The sequence below is a fragment of the Rhinocladiella mackenziei genome (genome assembly GCF_000835555.1).
Source record: "Rhinocladiella mackenziei CBS 650.93 unplaced genomic scaffold supercont1.12, whole genome shotgun sequence".
Lineage (NCBI taxonomy): Eukaryota > Fungi > Ascomycota > Eurotiomycetes > Chaetothyriales > Herpotrichiellaceae > Rhinocladiella > Rhinocladiella mackenziei.
In genome coordinates this window covers 358,685-378,791 of record NW_013550593.1, presented here as the reverse complement: position 1 = coordinate 378,791, position 20,107 = coordinate 358,685, and the positions used below count along the sequence as shown (strand labels likewise).

Sequence of the window (20,107 nt, the reverse complement as noted above, 5' to 3'; positions counted from 1 at the left end):
GACTCCTCAAGCGATCGAGTCGATATCATATAGGACTGTCAATTCCATCAATTCCCATTTGAGTCACGCTTGCCCTTCCGTTCCTTGGCATTCCTTGATAGCTCCCCTCCTATAGTCCATCACTGACGAACTGATAAATGGGGCGCCACAACCAATGAATGCTTAAGCTAGACAAGTTCACCGACAGGAAGGTTTGAACCCCCCTCGATATCACTCAGTTTAACATCAACAATCACTGGCTGGAGCATTACGTTTACCATCTAGGGCACCTAGAAATTTAGGCCGGACAACCCTCTTGCCTTACCTATGATCGAACACTAGTAAGGCCCCTCAATTCTATCGGTTCGACTGCAAGCCGAGTATTTTACCACTCGGTTACGTCCTTGATAGGTCAACCACGATTTGGTGTCAATTTTGAAGCAGTTTTTGGAAGAATAAATGATAAACCTTATTTTTTGGCTTTTTTTTATTTTGTGAACCATCGGGTTGCAGCTTGGCGTTGTGCGGCGACGTCAAGACCATTCCTACCGCGTCGCCATCGGATCCAGTCTGTGGACCATGTGGCCCCTCCCCCCTCCCACGAAGGGGGCGCGCCCTTCCTACTCGACATCGACATGGTCCGTGGATTGGATCCGATGAGTGAACTACCCTAACGGATCAAATATTTTCCGAATCACCGTCGTCGGATTAACTATTTTTCCGGCTTCACCCTCATCGGATCCAATCCGTGAACGACAAGCCTCGACGTCGACATGATTCATGGATTGGATCCGATGGTGGCGGCTTTTCATCGGATCCTATCTGTGAACAACTTAAACAAACTTGATTACTCGCGCTCGAGATGCATCGTAACCGAGCGTGAACGACAAGCCTCGATGTCGAGATGATCCTGTTATGGCACAACCTGAAATCCCCTCGAACGGTCTCGGCAGGCCCACTGTGGCTGTCGGATAGCCTCGTGTGCCTGCCCAGAGCCCTCGTGTGTCTGCTCACAGCCTTGCGTGCCTACGTGGTAACCTTGCGGCATGACTGTACCGTTGGCTATAAGTATCTGGGATAGGTCTGCATTGCTTTCACGCTCTTTGTCTCTCGTCTTGTACTTTATAGTGCATTGGATAGTAATATTATTGTCGAACCTCCACTCTCGTTCCCTCGTACGCCCCCACCCTAACACATCACGAATTATAGCATTACGTCACTACACCTTCTCGTACTACCTTTAGTGACTAGGCCTTTAAGTAGAATACATACAACTCTTAACGAGCTATATGATGATAGTTTCTAAAGAATGGTTGCAATGACTACATAGCGTATCAGGGTGCGTCTTCGCATATCTAGCGCCCAGACAGCCTATCCCATATTACTTTATGGTTCGGCTTTTTAGGCATTTTCTGTAACGATTTGGTACTTGTCCCAGATCTTCTCACTGACATCTTCTAGATGAACAAAGCGCTCGAGATGTTTCGGCCATGTTGAAGTAGCCGGGTGCTCTTTCCCGTTAAGCCGGCGTGGCGTAATCCAGAGGAATTCAAGCCGCACATCAAATTTAGATTGTTCCATTATCCACTGGCGGTATTCCTTTAAGAATGTCGCATGAGAATCCGAGTGAGAGTCAGCGACCGTGATCTGAATAGGGTATAGGGATAGTATCGGCCTCTCCCCCTTAGCATACTTCTTCTTCTTCTTGGTATCGATCCGAACAATGATTCCGTCTATAGCCTTGTTATCATAATTTAGGGGGCGATAAAGGACCCATTCATTCGTAATGTCCGTATCGATGCTGCTCGAATTCACAAAGAGTTTCAACCGCATACCGTCTTTACTCCTCTCACAGATAAATAAACCGTCGCGTTGAATGACTGCGAGGACAGCGTACTCTATTATAAATCTAATCATAGATCGACTGTTGACAAAGTTACGCAGTGAACCCAGGAAGTTAGTGTTGAGGAAATTACGGCTCTCCACAAGAAGCTGATCTGCCACAGCCTCCCGAACTAGACCACACGTGTATCCTCCGGTCTCTTCATCGTTGTGATAGAAGTACCGATGGTCGATTAGGTCGAGATGCCCAGACGATCCAGATGGGACAGTCTCATTCAGGAAGCAAGCCGTTACGTAGTCACAATACCTGAAGGGTCAGCAATGTCCTGAAAGTGTAATTAGTAGAACATACCATTTCCAGGTATCATTATCTTCCTTAGTGATCCTTCGGACATCCTGCACAAAACCCACAGATTGGTTACGAATGTCGCGTAATTCAGATCTTTTCAAATTGATTTTTCCTGTCACCACGCAATTGTCTAAGAGCAATGGGATGCGGCCGGTAATATCTTCAAACTTCTCTGGATCGCAATCTTCCATCTCGAGGTCTTTATGTCGTTCCCACCACTGGTGCATTTCGGTCTAATTAAGTTAGCCTTCTTGTGGATAAATTTTGAGATAAATTTGAAAGTGACTTACGTCATCCAGACCGCCATCGACTCGTAGCACACGGTGCGAGCTCTGTTTCTGAAACGCTTTAAGGTACTCTGTATAATTTGCAGAGGAGCTGAAGATAGCTTTGTGACGTAAAGTGAAACTTTTTACCCAGTTATGTAGATTTCGTATCTCTGGTTCATGAGGGTCAGTAGTCTTGAAAGCGTTCATCTGGTCGATGACAAATATAACATTCTCTTGGGAGGAGATGAAGGCCTTAATCTGGTCCGTCGTATTTAGTGGTGGAATCTCCTTCTGAATAATGACATCGTCTGCCCAGGCGAACAGCATTGCAGTTTTGATGTATACAATAGGATCGACGAGCAATGATCGGCAATCCGGAATATAGACGACCCGTTCATCTTGGGCAGTCAAATAGCAGACGAGAGCGGCTAGCAGATGAGACTTGCCATACCCCTGAGTACCATAAAGCCAAACGCTCATGTAACGATCATAGCATCGGACTTCGTCAAGGGTTTTGACAAGCTGTTTAAACTTCGTTCTTCCCACGTATCGCCAATGTCCTTTCGACCCTTTGAATCGATTTGGTATGGAAAGCAGAAACGGGAATGGAAGTACTCGATCAAATGCGGGATCGGAAAGTCGGTCGACGACTTTAAGAGGTTCGACGGAATTGGAAAGTTGGTCGGCGGAGCACTTAATGTCTGTAATGGCGTCCTTGACGTGCTTTCTTCGTTCGCGAGCTGCGATGGCGAGATTCGACATTGATTCTTCGATACGATATCTTTTCGGCGAAATGGGCGGCTCCTCAGGTGCGTCTGCTATACCTGCAATTTTATTAGCTATTTATCGTAAGCTAGACCGAAGATGTTATCACCTTTCCTCTTTTGGCCAGCTGTCTGGTCCGATTGATCGTCTTAACACTGTTAGCTAGTGTCTGAGTTATATCCACAGTCTAATCTTACTCTGTTTCTTAACTTTTTTTGCAAGGGATGCAAGAGCACCATAGACTCCGAGGGGCAGATGAATTTCTCTGAAAAAATCTAGATCTTCAGCATACTCCATGAAGGCGGAGCCACTAATTTTTGCCGCTTTGAATGTCAAAACGTCGTTGTTATCGCGGAAAATTTTCGGTTGTATATTCTTGATCCATTCGAGCAATTGCTCATTGTCCCAACTTTCCATCTCTTGAGTTGTAGGAATTCTCTTCGGGTCTTGCCCAGCTTTCTGATTAGAAGCGTTCATTATGATCGACGTGAAGTAGGGTTAAACGAGGGAGATGGTATGAGATGACGACTCGCAGGTAGGTTGTGGAGAGTTCAAACTCGCCCAAGATAAGCGCACACGAACTGCGGTGGGATAGGGGGTCGCGAAGTTAGAGGTAGGGTCTTCGATCTGGTTATGAGGGTAGAGGGAGCAACAGTGTAGTATACACGGTAGAGAACTTGTCGGTGGCAACGGGGATGATGGATTGATTGATGGGGAGAAGATGGAAGGCTAAGAGTGCAAGCTGCCCCAGGTGTCACTGCTTGCGGCGACACGCCAAGCCAGCGTTGCCTATTCTGGCTAACAACGGCTACTCAGGGAATACATCGGGAGAGTGATAACCCATAACGACTCGCGTATCACAGCGATATTGCTAAACGCTATAATAAACTGTGGACTCTAGAGAAGAGATATGTTGTTATTTTATCTAAACAAGAGAGCAAGACTGAATAAGTAGAAAGGGTGCAAGTTGCGACATTGCCAAACCAAATTCCTCACGTGGCAATACTAAGCCATATGTCACGTGATTGAAAACAAACACCGGTCCCACCCGGCCGCATACGATACGATACGATACGATATGATATTCATACACCTTGTGCGGGCTACCTCAGTACACTAGGGGCCGCGGGCAGGATGTTCCACGGGGGTGAAAACGTAGCTTTTGTATTTTGGGGACAAGCCCCTAAACCCCCGGCCTCGCTGCGCTCGAGAGATCACGTGATTAAACCGGGCACACTGGCCTTGGGAACTCTTGGCGGCGCACACATGCGGCGGTACGACGATTCACGTGATTGCAACCCTCGGGGTCCGGAAAATCTATAATCCGACACCCAATCACGTGCTCTAGTTGGCTCCATCGGATCCAGTCCACGGCCCATCCAGGAGGGGTGGAATGCCGCCGTAGCCCGGAAAATCTATAATCCGAGAGCCAATCACGTGCTCTAATTGGCCAACCCCATCGGATCCAATCCACGGCCCACTCAGGAATGGGTAGAATGCCGCTTTTGTCTGCCAGACCACCATGATCGGATCCAGTCTATGGACCGTGTGTAGACGATGTTGATCACGGTGTCCTATGCCGTACGATTCATGGCTCATGAAGTAGACGACGGTATACCCAATTAGGAAAGCCGACAACCATATCCGCGATACATCGATACATGGGGCTTAGATATCGACGATGAGATCGGCATCTGCTATAACAACTGATTCGTTCTCCATATGTAGTCTAAGTCCCGGTCTTGGGACGTGGCAGTATTTGCCCTCTTGAAGTGATCCAAGTCAAAAGGCCCCTCAAACAACAACCCGTCTAAGGTCTTCACCCGTGATACCGCTACATACGACAGGCCCAGGCAGTGCTCTGTTTGACTTAAATCCAGAACTACTCTCGGTAGGGTTAGGCCCTAGCTTTTATGAACCGTTATCGCATAGGATAACCGGACGGGAAGCTGAGTACGGGAGCATGGTATCCCTTGGAACTCAAACTGACGATTAACAGGAAAGATCGGGACGACTCCTGGGTCACATTGGGGGAAATTGGGGCCGGTGTAACCGTCAAACTTGACGAGTAAGAATGGGATCCACGAAAGATCCTGGCCTTCCTGCCAGGCCATATCTTGAATGCAACCAATCGATCCATTCACCAGTCCTAATTCGGTCCAGAGATTTTGTCAAACTTCTCGTGCAACTTGAAATGAAGGAGCGCTCTGTTCTCTATCTACCTATCGAGGTGTTGAGGCTCCTTTTGTAGACACACGAATGTGTCGCACTTGTGGTACAACTCGAGATGAAGGAGCGCTCTGTTCCCTATCTACCTATCGAGGTGTTGAGGCTCCTTTTATAGACACACGAATGCTACACTGTTGCACAGAGCAACCATCTGTAACGTCGTTGCCCATGGAGACCTCTCATCATCCAACAGAATGCTACACTGTTGCACAGAGTAACCATCTGTAACGTCGTCGCCCATGGAGACCTCTCGTCGTCCAACACTATTCCACACTCTACCTTGTGCACTCGCAACGATTGATGATCTTTCTCTCTACACCCCTCGTAACAGATCGATACCCTTCGTCGATATCGTTGTTACAATTGGACTTATTAAGCGCCTCGCATTTACCGAGTCTCCACTTGCCGGATTTTTATCGTCTGTACTCACGATTAAGTCAAGACACGACGCCTTCTTTCATACCTTGAATGGCAAGGTACCCAATTGTAACAACAGTACTAATGAAGGGTGTGAAGAGAGGGATCATAAATCGTTGCGAGCGTACAAGGTAGGGTGTGGAATGGCAATGTACTGAAACCTGTCTGTCTATCTAAGGGTTCGAAGGCTCTTCTTATACCTTCGATCCGCCCATCTTCCTGCCTCCTTTCTAACGCCCAGCCCCCTTCCTGCCACCTTCGTAGTGGCTGGGAATTCGTGGCGTGATGGGTGTTACACCAATCCGACTCCATTTGACACTGGGATCAGTGACGTATGGGCATATAATCTCGCTCTACCCTACGTCGTTCCGGGATCTTGCCCAGTCGAAATACCTTTGCCAATCCTGCCGAGACTAACGGTTGCGCAAGCTACAGGTGCCCCTAAGATGAATATTACCCAGAATTCAAGGGAGCTTGAATTTATGTGGGATCCTACGGAAGCCCCCTTCGTCGCTGAAGCTAACAAACAATTGCTAATTGGATGGGTGAACCAGCTAAATCCCCCGATATACACATCTCTGAATATCACCGACACTGGCAAAGGGACGTCTTGGGTACCGCAAGACATAAATGGAGTGGCTTTCGCAGCGATAACAGTACAGCAACATGACAACATCTATGACCTAGTCCTTGCTACAATGGCCGGACCTGTGCTTATAGCGGCATCCTAAGGGGCGAGGAAATGAAAATGACGCTACAAATCTACGAGGCTTCCATTGACAGAGCATCGGGGGTACAATATTTGGCCAGGCCCTGGTTCTGAATCACCACGTGCAATCTAAGCACAGGAGTTGGAAAGGAGGCCCCTCGCGGGCCGCTTTAAAACAGTTTTGTTCTGCTTGTTTTATAACTCTCGTGCCTACTCTTTAGTAATATTTCTGAACACTTTATCCGACTCACCTGGCAAATAATCATATCATAACAACCGAAATGTTGTCTCTGGAGACTCTTGTCTTCCAAGAGTATGCCAGGGAAGCTTCCAAAGACGGGCCACGCTCGCAGCATCACTGGTTTCTTTTGACCTGACCCAAGCAAGACCGAGCTTGGTTGGGCATTTTTTACACACACCTTGCAAATTTTTTTTTGAAGCTGCGTTAGCTGCATCGCCAGCTCGCGGAAAGCATCTCTTTTCGGCCTTCATTTGGAGTGCGTTTCCGGATTTACTGTGGGAGGTGTAGAGGACGTGTCGACAAAAAGTCAAGAGCAGTTTGCTAGATTCTTATATTGGCCCGCTGCCGAGAATTGCAGTGTGAGGGCAAACAGGCTCGCTCGGCGTGAAGGCGCTGTCGAGTCACCGTTTGCACGGTCATGTTTCCAGCGAGCGTGATGCTCAGTCGACATCGTGATCGGTCCCAGATACGGCTACCGCCGGGCATCGCTGGGTTGGAGGACTTCCACTCTACTCGACTAATGAAAATACGTGGATTATTTATATTTCAGGTTGGTTCTGTGTTATCCACCAGGCCTTGATATACCAGTCCTGATAGTAGAACCGAGTACTGTCTACACAGCTTACTCGCCAACCTCACGGTCGCTATCCCAATGAGCCAGAGCTCTTATAATTCCCCAGTTCCAGGTCAACCGTCTCAGGCGCTTGCCGAAGAAATAAAATGGTACGACGCCAAGTAGTACCGCCCCGGTGATCCCGGCCATTGCTCCAAACGCATTGCCGTAGCCGGACTTCTCGATCCATGAATTGGTATAGAAGCTCAAAAGGAATCCAAAAGCAGCTGGGGAGGCATTATCAGCATACTTAATTCCATAGAAAAGCCAGGCACTCACATTTGAAGGCGTACATGGCAACCGTCACCTCACCTGCAATAGGACGGTAACAGTCGATCATGTAGACTAGAGCAATGTTTGCGGCTTGCACAATGGTAAAGGTCACTGTGTGCATCAGTCACGCCATTTTCAAATATGGTTGGGGAAAGGCAGCATGAGCCTACACATTCCGACACCAATTGTCGGGCAGATCCAGTGGAGTCGCTGCTCAATTCCAACCCCGTAGAGCACGAGCGATAGTGGGCCGGTAATCACGGACAGTGCCATGGCCGGCAAACGCATCTCCGGTTCTCGAAGACCTGAATTTCGAGCTGTGAGGGAGTTGGCAACCAAATCTGATAGCTTACCGCCGAAGAATACGGCAAGTAAAGCCCCGACGATGATTGAGACGCAGCACAGTCCGGCCTGCCAGGTTTGCATGTTATAAGTGACTGAGTAGGCCGTGGCGAGGTTGGAAGAAACGGCCACGAAGAAACCGATGCAAACGGACATGACCAAAGTTGCCCACAAGACGGCCGGCAGAATAAGTAAAACGATGGGTCGGATTCCGAGCGTGATAAACGATTCTTGGGTATAGGGCTCCGCTGGAACGAGTCGCAAACTTTGGAGATAGGTGAGTTTCCTGCCAGCAGCTGGCCTCTCTCCGGTCTCGCTCGCATGTTCGATGGCCACGACGGACAGTTCTGATGGCTCCTTGGCAACAGTGGACGGCGCTTCATCAAACGCTCCCGCGCTTCTAAGATATGTCGTCTCGGGAAATGTAAATAGCATCAACAGCCAGACAAAGCCGACAAGACTGCCAGCGACCCAATATATGACACGCCACGACAGGTCCTTGGTAATCAGACCGTCAACGACGGTTCCGAGGCCAGCTCCAAGGTTGAGCATGCAGGTGTAGATGCTGAACGGGTCAGTACGCACACATGGTCAGGATGGTTGGGGGAAAAAGGAAAGACTCACACCACCATGGCGCCACGCTCGTGGAGAAAAAAAATATCTGAGATCGTCAGAGGACCGAGGACTTCAGGGGGTCCTGCAGCGAAGCCCATCAAGATCCTTGCAGCCAGCGCACTCCCGTAACTTTTGGCAGCTCCGGCCCAAGCAATCGTTGCGATGAACAAGGCAAAACACGCCAGATAGACAACTCTTCGCCCATATTTGATAGCCATCGGCACCCAGAATATATTGCTCAGGCCCATTGTCAGAGCCGTAGTCGTGAAGAAGTAAGCAGTTCGTGCAATATTGTGGAGCAGATCTGGACCCGGTGGGCCGAAGAAAGTGACGGCCTGGTCGACAATAGCGATGGCTGGACCGGCAGAGACGAATGTGCAAAGGAAAATCGCCATGGAGGATATCCCCGCCATGTAATACTTGTAAGCCTGGTTCCTGGAACGCCGTCAGTTGAGCCATATAACCGCGAGATTGGCGTTTCCCTCTATCCTTGCACCTTCGTTTATGCTGCAGGAGAGAATTACCAGTTCAAAGGATCATTAGGGTCATCCGTAGGCCTTGGGATGCGGATGATCTCATTTGTGCCCGTCGCCTGAAGACGCAAGGTCCCTAATGTTTTAGTTGGTGGAGATTCAAGCTTGACCTCGATCTCCATATTTGTGGTTTGGCAATTTTGCAGATGAGAAGTCTACACGGAATGATTATAACTCAGGTCTCAAGGTAAAATGCAATATCACTTTCTATGCTGCACTGGTTTGGTTGGGTGGAATATATAGAGGACAATACTTCAACAAGGTTCACACGCCTGGACTGTTCTTAATTCCCCACAGAGATAGGGGCTAGTTACACACTGAAGCAGTTTGTTTCGGATGCCTTGAGCAACTGCCGGTGGGAAGTGACAGCCTTTCATGTAAGTTAGGTCCCACGGCATGATTTATCCTCGAGAGAAAATTGCTCTGGCCACGACAACCCTGTGCCGATTAAGCCCAAGTTTTCGCCAATGACCGAGCTTGGAGTGTCGCAGCGCTTTTTTGGGTGGTGGGGGGGGAGCGGGGAGTGGCACGGATTTTCAGCTCAGCTGCACCGTACTAAATTTGATTGAGATACGGAATAGCTACATCTGCTTCGACAGTATATCGACATCTACCAACAGTTTTCGCCCCCGCGGAGCGGCGGCGAATCTGTCCTCAATCTCCATATCGTCCTCCGACATGGACTTGTTCAATGTCAGCCGTAGCGATCTAAATACCTCGCTCACGGCTATGCATATCTCTATCATGGCCAGGTTCTGCCCGATACAATTGCGGTTTCCAAGTGAGAATGGCGTCAAGGCATCATTCAGGTTCTTCGTGTCTTCATTTAGCCAGCGGTCTGGTATGAACTCGTCCGGGCGTGGGAAGAGGACTGGGTCCCGGTGGTGAACATAGTTCTGCATTCCTACGACCGTACCTTTAGGCAGATTAAAACCGGCGATCATCTGGTCGGTATCGAGGATACGTGGAAGAGTGGAGACGATTGTTGGAAAGAGCCGCAGGGTTTCTTTAATGACTGCCTTTAGGTAGGGCAAGTCTTTGATTGTAAAGTAGTCGCCGCCGTTCGCCAAAAGCTCTTTCCGAAGTTCGTCTTGATAGCACTGTCCTTCGGGCCTCGACAATGCGTAAATAAGAAAGGCGAGCGTGTTCGATGTGGTGCCGCTTCCTGCAAAGGTGATACCCATAATCTCTTCTTCAACTTCTGATGTGGTGAGCTGCCTCCCTTGGTATTGGTCTGTGGCATCAAGAAGTGGAATCGCGAAAAGATTCTGGCCCTGTGCTTTTGCTTCGTCTCGAGACCGCCGCTGGAATTCCACGAGAAGCTCGCGATTCATATTCTCCCACACTTCGAACCCACGGTAGGCGGCTCCAATGGCGCCGGGGAGTCGCTTGCCAATTCCACAGGAATCGAGGAAAGGAAAGTTGGCATTCAGAGGAAGCCTGGCGGCACTGTTTTCCATCCCTCTTAGAAACGCCAGACCGGCTTTCATGGTGTCGTCCTCAAACTCGAACCCAAACGTAAACTTGCAGATGACTTCGACACTAAAGAGTCCCAAGAGCTCGAAGATAGCAGCTGTTGGAGTTCCATATCGCCCATTGATTTGGGACGCCTCTGAAATTCGCCGGACCAGCGCCCTGCTTCTCTCGACGACGAAATCCTGGTTCTCCAGCAACTTCTGCTGGGAAAAGACCAGGTTGAGGATCTTCCTCCGAGCAGAGTGCTCGGCTTTATTTCTGATTCACCGATTAGCCCGATGGCGACTGACTTGGAAAGACGCCATTCTTGCCTCATACTGAAGATATTATCATGATTTCTGAATCTACCATTGCTGTAGAATCGATCGTCCTTGGCGGTGGCCCTTGTTGAGTAAATCTGGCGATATACACCTGGGTCGGCAAACGATACTTCATTGGGTCCGACCCTCAAGACCGGACCGTACTGTCTGTGCAGTGCCATCAGGGTCTAGAAATAGTCTCAGTAAGTGAGATTTGTCATTGAACGTTGATCCTATTCACCTGCGCTCTATTTCCACGCATGATTGAGACTGTCAGCGGCTGATTCGAGATCTTCCATGTAAACGGCCCGGGCACGCCGGCAAGGGGGTGAAAGACCACATCGTAGAATGCCTGCCAGGGTGAGCCAGATGACACAGGCACATAGTCCATGGCATCTTACCTTCCCAAGCAGATAGGTGATGACAGCGAACACGATGACCAAAATCCCAATCATCTTCCATTTAGGCACCCCAACCTCAACAGTCACCATGTTCAATTCCATGCCTTGGACTACAATCAATACGTGGTTTGATAAGTTCTTAGACTCACTTCACGAAGTTGAACTTAGCCTTCCACCATGGATTCTTCAAATAAAATACTAGGGAAATGCCTCAGGCATAATGAATGCATTTGCACAGCTGAGACGATTCACGTCCCGTATTCTTCGTTTATCTACTCGACATTCTGTGCACATACCCTCTTGTGCCGCTCGATACGAGCGACTAGCGTATATCTTCCCAAATTTCCCCACAATATCGTAAAACTGCCCTGCCACCCCCGCTAAATGTGAAACCAATCGGAAATAGGAGCCCAATTGTCCCACATGTAAGGTTTCTCACACGTGGGAAGCTCAGGATCCTCAATAACTCGGCATGATTTTACGGCTTGTGTCGCAGACCATTGGGATTAGCTTCGAGAGTACAAGACTACGAGGCCTCAGTATGGCCTCCATGATGATCCAGACTGTTCAAACTCAAGAGAATATCATCCTCGCTACGTCAAAATGGCAATGTCAATCGCTGGAATCGAGGTCCTTCAATGTTCCCCAACGAGTCCAAGTGCTCCCGATTCGAATTACAGCGGGCTTTTTCCATCCACATCAGTCGTGAACAAAGGGTTTCGAAAGTCCGCCGATCGCGCCGCCTTTCAGGCAGACACAATTTTCGACAGAGACATCGAAATCCCGCTCCGTGACGGTGTGAAGTTACGAGCAGATATCTTTCGCCCTCGTCAGGATGAGAAAGTCCCGGCGATTATTGCTTGGAGTCCTTACGGGAAAACAGGAACAGGTGGGTGAGCCGCGAGACTTCCAGGCTTTCACGGTCTCACACGTGGCCAGGGTTTTTCTCGTTGGACTTGACTCCCGGTCGTGCCGGGGTGCCCAAGTCTAGAACGTCAGGGTTCGAGAAATTCGAAGCCCCGGATCCCGCTGAATGGACGGCAAAAGGGTATGCCATTTGCAATGTGGATGCACGAGGTGTGTTCGATTCCGAAGGCGATATCAGGTGAGGCGACTGCGCTCGACGGAGAGCGTCACCCTGGCTAACCGCAGTTTCCCTCATCCATAGATGGTTTGGCACCTCAGAGGGCAAGGATGGCTACGATACCGTTGAACACATAGCATTGCTGCCATGGTGTAATGGAAATGTCGGCATGGTTGGAAACTCCTGGCTGGGGATTTCTCAATGGTTTACAGCCGCCGAAAACCCTCCTCACCTGAAGTGTATCGCTCCACTCGAAGGCGCCAGCGATATCTACCGAGAGATTGCTGTGCGTGGTGGGGTCCCTGCACTTCCATTCCAGGGCCTCGTGCAGACAAAATTATACGGTATTGTCCTCCGAGACCCTAGTTCCAGACTATTATTGTACTTATCTAACACTTTCCATCAGGTCGTCAACAGCAGGAGGATGGAGTAACCATGACCTTGAAATACCCTACCTGGAACGGGTTCTGGGAAGACAAGCGAGTGAAAATGGAGAAGATAAATGTCCCAGCCTACATTCTTGCCAGTTACTCGACAGGACTACATACCGAGGGTTCGTTTCGAGGGTACGAAGAAACGAAGGGACCGAGGTGGTGAGCTATACCAACTGTCTTTATGCGAGACTGTCTAACGTTGCAGGCTTCGCGTTCATTCGACCCAGGAGTGGTACGACCTGTACAGCAAGGAATGTAACGACGATCTCCAGCTGTTTTTCGATAGATACTTGAAGGACATTCGGAACAAGTGGGAGGACACCCCCAGGGTCCGAGTATCGATCTTGCGTTTCAACAAGGTAAGCCATAAAACCAAGTGTACCGGGCAACACTCATTATTGTGACAGCCAGCCATAGAGAATCATAAGTTTCCAGAATGGCCCATACCCAACACTCAATATCAGACATTATGGCTCCGACCCTCAGGAGAGCTCGTGGAACCAAACATAGCGGACTCATCCGTGGGAATCTGTACGTATCAATCCGACGTACCGGCAATGCAGAAAGGAAGTGACCCTGAGGAGATCCAGTTTAAATGCAAGTTTAAGCAGCCGTGTTATGTTGTTGGATATCCCAAAGCAAAGCTCTACGTCTCTTGTCCCAATCACGATGACTTGGATATCTTTGTACAGCTTCGAAAGATGGACATTTCGGGGAATCTGTTGGAGAATCTCAACATCCACCCAACAGCGCTGGGCATCCCGGCAGACAAAGTCCCCAACGTCAATGTTCTGAAGTATCTGGGTCCTACCGGTATCATCAGAGCCAGCCATCGACAATTAGACCCTAAGCTTAGCAAAGCACATCACCCCGTGCTCAGCCATAAAACCCTCCAAAAAGTCGGGCCCGGCGAAGTTGTTGAGTTGCAAATTGCAATCTGGCCGTGCGGAATCGCCTTTGACGCCGGCGAAAGCCTGATATTGAAAATCAGTGGACATGATATGAGACTCGCAGAGTTTCCACCTCTCTATGGCAGCTTTAAAAGTGGGAACAAGGGCAGTCACAGGATCTACTGCGGCGAGGGAGGATACCAAAGCGAGCTGGTCATTCCTACTGTGAATCTTTGAAAACTACAGTTTGGATACAACGGCTCTACAATTCCTTCCTCGAACTTCTCAGGACCTTGCTTGACATCCTTTACCAGACGGAAAAAAGGGTTGCACCCTGATTTATGACACCGCAGATCGTCAGCACGTCAATAGAAATCTCGGAAGGGACGACAATATATCAGTAGAATAGAAATATGCGAATACTGTACTCCCATGGGGAGCACCGGGCCATGGTGTGGTTGTTTTTGTTGTCGTCATGCTCACCAGTCCCACAAATTTCGAGGAATCCACTTCTGAAACAAGTATCAGAAGATCGGCATGGCCTCTGTCAAAAGGTGAGGCCGAATCCCTTTTCTACATGAGATCATCAGGCAGTCCTGATGCACATGTGAAGAGGCATCTCTGCAGCTAGAGCAAACGGCTGACGACTCCGGAAGTGTTCACATAACAGTGTGGTCACATGACCGCCTGACCCGCGTTTTCCGGGATTGCCTCGGGAGAGCGAGTCGGGAGAGGGAGTTTCGAATAACAGCGAGTGGGTCTGGGGCTGTCTAAGCACAATTGAGCCTAGCGGTGCGAGCATCGTCCGGTGGATGGCGAGGTACCTCAAATCCTTAGTAAAATGGGGGGTTTTCAGGTACCTTTCCATCCACTTTTGCTTTCCTCGCATAATTGGCCCCTCTTGGTACTTCTTTTCTAACGTCGTTGATCCCTTTGGGCAGAACCCTTTGCACTCGCCTTTACAGGTCTTTTTGCACCCAATTTTGACGTTGTTGCGTGGTCAGAGCGTCTCTGTTGTCTATGAAGTAGAGATGCTCAGCGCACCCAAAGAGGGCTCGCCAGATGTCGCCAATGAAGGAAGTGGATGTAACACCCATCACGCCACGAATTCCCAGCCACTGCGAAGGTGGCAGGAAGGGGGCTGGGCGTTAGAAAGGAGGCAGGAAGATGAACGGATCGAAGGTATAAGAAGAGCCTTCGAACCCTTAGATAGACAGACAGGTTTCAGTACATTACCATTCCACACCCTACCTTGTGCACTCGCAACGATTGATGATCCTTCTCTCTACACCCCTCGTAACAGATCGATACCCTTCGTTGATATCTTTGTTACACCCAACTCCCTACTTTGGCAATGCCGGCAAACCTTAGCAGTATTGACCTCTCATCCAGCACCACTACTTGATGACCTTGATCTCAGGATGGGACCCGTCAAATTTAATGGAGCTGTGATGGATAACACCTCCATCTTTCGAGCCGATCCGTCTCCAGAAGTCGACGCTGCTTGGGATCTTCTCTCGGCGGAAGGCTTTGAGATCATCACCGTCTCGTCAGACGCAATCTCCCTGTCAGGTCACGATCCAAGGCTGGGCGTCAAGGCACCAGCATCTTGGTTCGTTCCGGACAGCGGTAGGCCTAGAAGTGTGCACCATCAATCTTCGACCGACGAGAACGGCGCTCAATACATCGCACAAATTGACGTCTTTCACCAGATCCACTGCCTCGATCAACTTCGCCGACAGATAAATTACGACTATTACTACGGGGACAAATGGGGCGACAACCCGCCTCCACAGCACATGTCCCATGTCAAACATTGCATTCACATCTTACTGCAGAACCTTATGTGCCATGCTGATGTTGATATTGTGCCGCATAACTGGGTCCATTATCCCGATTTACATCAAAAAGGTCGACCGTATGCAGAACCACTGGCGGATTTCAGCATTGTCAAGCAGTGCAGGGATTTTGAAGAACTCTTGAGTTGGGCGAAACAGAATGTTGTACCAGATCTGGCTCACAAGTGAGCGGATCTACGAGTGGCACCAAAGGATGCTATCATCTTGGACGGCACCGGTGGTTACTTTTAACAAGCTCAAAGGTATGTCGAGGGACCTCACACAAGACAAACTAGATAACTTCTCATTTCTTAAGCAAATTGAAAAAAGCGGGCAAGCAGAATCATTCTATGGATTGTAAGTTGCCGTTCACATAGCGTTGTGACGTCCGCGGAATCCTACCATAGTTTGTAATTTGACTTCAACCAAAATTTTGCACTCCTTTCACCGTAGGATCATCATCTAGTGGATCGTACACTCTTCTACTCCTATCAAGATGCTTTACATGATTTTCTTTTCCCCATTCCCTGATTGCGTCAAAGTTCCGACAAGTGTGCAGAACCCTGGCTACTTCCATTGTTTTCTGGTTTTCCTCCGACCAAACGAACGGTAGCGGTGTCAGATCGCTTGCACACATTAGTGATTGCCGTATGGTGTCTATGCAATGGTCTATGTGCTCGATGCCCATAAGTGGTGCGTCTGGAAGGTATATCTCGGTAGACCACACCCGAAGACGGACCATATTCTATACGCCATTAGACGATGTCAACGACGACAGGAGAAGAATAACCAGTCAGAAACCAGACTCACAAGGCAATGGAGCTGATGAAAAAACATCAAGACCGACAGCGTAGTAGCCCGGATCATCCGGGATAGGCACCGTCCTGTTTGCCAATTCATGGGCCTCCGCCATCGAAATTCGACTGATTCCAACTGCATCCTCAAAGTCAGCTTCTACATCTAGTATGTACAAGTCACTCCAAGCCTGGTCACTTTCGGGAGATGGGGGGCCCTGATACTCGCTCAGCTCCGCCCCAAACCCGGACGTATAGACAATATCGTGGTATTGCACAGCATTTTGAGCTGGAGCTGCATGAATTTGATCAGTACGCGTACACGAAGACCTCAAGTTTGGAACACGTACAGTACACAGGATGTTGAGGCCAAGCTTTGTGTGCTTGAACCACCGAAGAGTACCTGCGAATCAGCCACATGAAGTGCAGATTCGACAACACCAACAGGATTGTGATTGCCCATGTTGCGACTCTTGTTACTCTCGACACCGTTAGGTGGGAACACGGATATTTTGATGACCTGTGCCACGTAAAGGAAGACTTCTTTTCGTCATGTCGAACGTCCTCGATGTCGTCTTGAGGGACGATTTCGAAACCTGTGGAAGGCTTTGTGAAGAAGGTGAAACTCATCTTCTGTGCCTGGTGTATTGCGAATGAGTTTATGTTGTCCTAATTGCAAATTGTCCCAGACCAGGCATACAACGACGAAAAAAGTCCGGTACGCCTTTTTGTTCCGAACAGCCGCCCTCGAGAAAGTCCTCATGCCTCGTAAGCCAAGAGATCAACGTACGCATCCTGTAAGATACATGTAACGCAGAAATGCGCGTGTCACTGTTCGCAAGTCAGTATCATCCTTACAGAATCAAATTTTCCTGGCTGAGGTGATAAAAGCCGACTGTGACGCTAGCATGCTGGAAGTGTTCCACCCGTCCTGCATGGCCCTTGGGCCGGGGAAGGGGGAGTGTAGTGGGGGCCTCGCCTCTTCCCAGCGGATAAGCGGGTAAACACCCCATTGGTCGCAACGATGAACCATGAAGCATGGAAGCTTATGTTGCTGACTGCAAGTTAATGCCTTTTCTGCTTCGACGGTGCAACAAGGGTCTTGCTTCGGCCCAATCTAGCTTATCTAAGAGGCTCTCAACCCAACATCTTGACGAGGTGATACGCTAGTTGTAAAATTTGCCACAAGAGTTCCAGGGATTGGCGATAAGAAATGATGTGATGGACTTGGTCAAGCTACGTATGGAGAACCTTCGGCAGCCGCATTATGCGATCGTGGTCTCCACTCGCGACAACTTTGGCTACGTCGCAACGTTCGTAAAAAGAACACTCCCCTGCATGCTTCATGCTTTCACGACTTCCTGTCCGGTCGTAGCGCGGAGGGGGGCCGGTTCTCAATGAGCGTGAAGACGCCGTCCCAGAGTATCCTGCACGAGTTCCGAGACATGCCAGTTATGAATCCCGCTCTCGAGGCGAAGTGCTTAGCTGGTACAAGAGTGATCCTTCCTTGGGACCAGCCAGGTACGTCTCTACATGAAGTGAAAGGCCCAATTGCCTTTGGGAAGTTTCGAAGAATATCGATTTTCATATTGAACGGCGAAAAAAGAACGTACATGCCATACAACACGTCAAAAAGCAGAAACAATGTTCAGAACCTCCCTAAATCCGAATCGTTCCCTAGATGAAGAGGATTTCAAGGAAGGCGAGAAGATCGAAACTATTGGCAAGAATCGACGACGACGGACGTGGATAGCGATCGTCCTTTTGTTCGTCGTAGTGGATGTCTTCTTCCTCTATTCAGTGGTTTCCAACAAAGAAAATTTCAACGGTGGGCAACCCCAAGGAGATAGAAAAACAAAGCCTTGTGGATCGACCGTCGAAGAAGCGAAAGCGGCCGGATGCTCCTTCGACCATCTAGCCCATCTATGGCTACCTAAGTCATGCTCACGACAATGGAGCTCAGAATATATGACTTACGAGCAGGGTCAGCCCTTCAAGTCCTATCTGGACGGGGACGGCCTGCAACCAGTGGAGCTCTCCGAGCAACCGTATCACACGGGAATCTTTTCGACGACAAAGGAGCACTTGATTCATTGTGCTTATGCGCTGATGCGAACGAGTGAATGGATGAAACAGGGGGGTCAATGGGAGAGGAAAGTCCTGTCTCCAGCTCACTTCCAGCATTGCATCAAAATGCTCTTGAATGCATCGATGCTGAGCCCTCAAATCGAGGCTCTTGAGAGTTTCACGTATCTGGGATTTTCTGACAGATGTTACGACAATGTCGTTGGATGAAGCCGGTCGGTGTTCGTTCCGCATCTGGATGAGAAGGATTTGGCTCATAGTGAAAAGGCATAGCGCTATTGGGTGCTGCCTTATTCTGTTCTTCTACGCCAGCACTTCTTACTTGGGAAGAACTTAAGGCTGGGCATCAAAATCACCAAAATTTCATCAATATCCCCACTTGACAAGATACTTGTCTAATAGAACCTCCCCCGTCTGCCTGTACATTGCTTGTAACTCCCGGGCCTTCAACGCAGGATGATTGAACAGATACGGTGGACAAATTGCCTGCACGAACCAGTACAATGCTGCAATCTCTTCAGCATCGGCGATCTGGGCTGGACCGAGAGCGCCAGCCTTTTCGAGCTCCTCCGCAAACATCTGTGATAATCTCCAGTCAATACCAACACCAGCACCAAATTTTGACGACTTCTCGTCGGAGGCGCCACCTAGGACGGTTTCTGGTAGAGGCTCTGGAAAACCGTGGAGTAGGGCTTTGTGCATTATAAGATTTTGTGTGTTTGTCGTGTAGGGACCAGGCAGGAAGTTGTACAGGTCGTAAAATGAGTGGAAGAATTCATGGATCGGCGTGGCAATATAGGACATGTCGCCTCCGAGAAGCCCACTGAGTTTGAATGTGTCGGGATCAATGAGAATGTTGTCGAGCGCTATATCTTCCAATTAGAGATATTCACCTATGCCTGTCTTATCTTTCAAATGGTGGAAACCTACTGATAGCCCCATGAACGATGCCTTTCTGGCCCATGCTCAATTTTTCAAAGGCCTTCTCGATACCGTCGGCCACAAACGAATCCAAACGTCCTCTGAGGGCGTTGTGCCTCCATCCGGCAATGATCTCACTGGAGTCTGAGAGTTTCAGCCGCTCGGTGGCTTCGTGTTTGTACATTGCTGCCATAGACGTAAAGGGTCCGCCCAGAATGCAGCTCGACTCTCCGCTGACGATTTCGCCGTACCTGTTGTGGCGGAGTCCACCAAACGAGTCCACCGTATCGGGAAGCTGGTAATTTTGAAGTGCATGTATCATATTGGCAAGTTGAGACAAAACGAGTCTTTGCTGTTCAAGTGAGCAGGAAGAAAAGATCTTTCCCAAGTTGATGCCTGGCAACCACTCCAACAAAATCCACGCATGTCCACTACCTGAGGAATTCGACCCATAAATTCTCGGTACGATTGCTCCTGTCGCTGTGCCGAGTGCGTCTCTTAGCAGTGACAGTGTAGCGACCTCGTTTTTCACCCGCAGGAAATGATCTTTGTTGCTATCAGGATGCGGCATGCGCATTGCGAGACGCTTGGTGCCAAATGGAATACGGACGGTGCCGGGACTAGAGGAAGTCGGGGTCTCCAATGAAGTTTGTTTCTCAAGCTGGATGTTGAAGGTGATAGTGTATGGAGTGCATGCTTCAAGATCTAT

The 20,107-nt window shown here is 49.2% G+C and overlaps 8 protein-coding genes across 8 annotated transcripts; 3 read left to right on the top strand and 5 right to left on the bottom strand.

The window, feature by feature from the left end:
- Positions 1-1,380: 1,380 nt before the first annotated feature.
- Z518_11304 (uncharacterized protein) lies at positions 1,381-3,681 on the bottom strand (the record flags this gene model as incomplete). Its single annotated transcript, XM_013411248.1, has 5 exons — positions 1,381-2,128; positions 2,174-2,403; positions 2,461-3,263; positions 3,314-3,352; positions 3,402-3,681. The coding sequence occupies 5 exons, from the start codon at positions 3,679-3,681 to the stop codon at positions 1,381-1,383; spliced, it is 2,100 nt and encodes a 699-aa protein (XP_013266702.1).
- A 3,741-nt stretch (positions 3,682-7,422) lies between these two features.
- On the bottom strand, positions 7,423-9,298 carry Z518_11303 (uncharacterized protein; the record flags this gene model as incomplete). The annotated part of the gene is made up of 5 exons (XM_013411247.1): positions 7,423-7,640; positions 7,693-7,797; positions 7,857-8,593; positions 8,653-9,078; positions 9,168-9,298. The coding sequence occupies 5 exons, from the start codon at positions 9,296-9,298 to the stop codon at positions 7,423-7,425; spliced, it is 1,617 nt and encodes a 538-aa protein (XP_013266701.1).
- Positions 9,299-9,757: 459 nt separating this feature from the next.
- Z518_11302 (uncharacterized protein) lies at positions 9,758-11,342 on the bottom strand (the record flags this gene model as incomplete). The annotated part of the gene is made up of 3 exons (XM_013411246.1): positions 9,758-10,910; positions 10,943-11,139; positions 11,193-11,342. 3 exons carry the CDS (start codon positions 11,340-11,342, stop codon positions 9,758-9,760), a joined length of 1,500 nt encoding a protein of 499 aa, XP_013266700.1.
- Positions 11,343-11,955: 613 nt separating this feature from the next.
- Z518_11301 (uncharacterized protein) lies at positions 11,956-13,997 on the top strand (the record flags this gene model as incomplete). Its single annotated transcript, XM_013411245.1, has 6 exons — positions 11,956-12,241; positions 12,292-12,457; positions 12,521-12,780; positions 12,843-13,029; positions 13,076-13,229; positions 13,278-13,997. 6 exons carry the CDS (start codon positions 11,956-11,958, stop codon positions 13,995-13,997), a joined length of 1,773 nt encoding a protein of 590 aa, XP_013266699.1.
- A 1,184-nt stretch (positions 13,998-15,181) lies between these two features.
- Positions 15,182-15,787, top strand: Z518_11300 (uncharacterized protein; the record flags this gene model as incomplete). The annotated part of the gene is made up of 1 exon (XM_013411244.1): positions 15,182-15,787. One exon carries the CDS (start codon positions 15,182-15,184, stop codon positions 15,785-15,787), a length of 606 nt encoding a protein of 201 aa, XP_013266698.1.
- Positions 15,788-16,341: 554 nt separating this feature from the next.
- Z518_11299 (uncharacterized protein) lies at positions 16,342-17,022 on the bottom strand (the record flags this gene model as incomplete). The annotated part of the gene is made up of 3 exons (XM_013411243.1): positions 16,342-16,343; positions 16,409-16,687; positions 16,743-17,022. Coding segments are annotated over 3 exons (561 nt in total).
- Positions 17,023-18,036: 1,014 nt separating this feature from the next.
- Positions 18,037-18,687, top strand: Z518_11298 (uncharacterized protein; the record flags this gene model as incomplete). Its single annotated transcript, XM_013411242.1, has 1 exon — positions 18,037-18,687. The coding sequence occupies one exon, from the start codon at positions 18,037-18,039 to the stop codon at positions 18,685-18,687; it is 651 nt and encodes a 216-aa protein (XP_013266696.1).
- Positions 18,688-18,843: 156 nt separating this feature from the next.
- Positions 18,844-19,969, bottom strand: Z518_11297 (uncharacterized protein; the record flags this gene model as incomplete). Its single annotated transcript, XM_013411241.1, has 2 exons — positions 18,844-19,343; positions 19,408-19,969. 2 exons carry the CDS (start codon positions 19,967-19,969, stop codon positions 18,844-18,846), a joined length of 1,062 nt encoding a protein of 353 aa, XP_013266695.1.
- Positions 19,970-20,107: the final 138 nt, after the last annotated feature.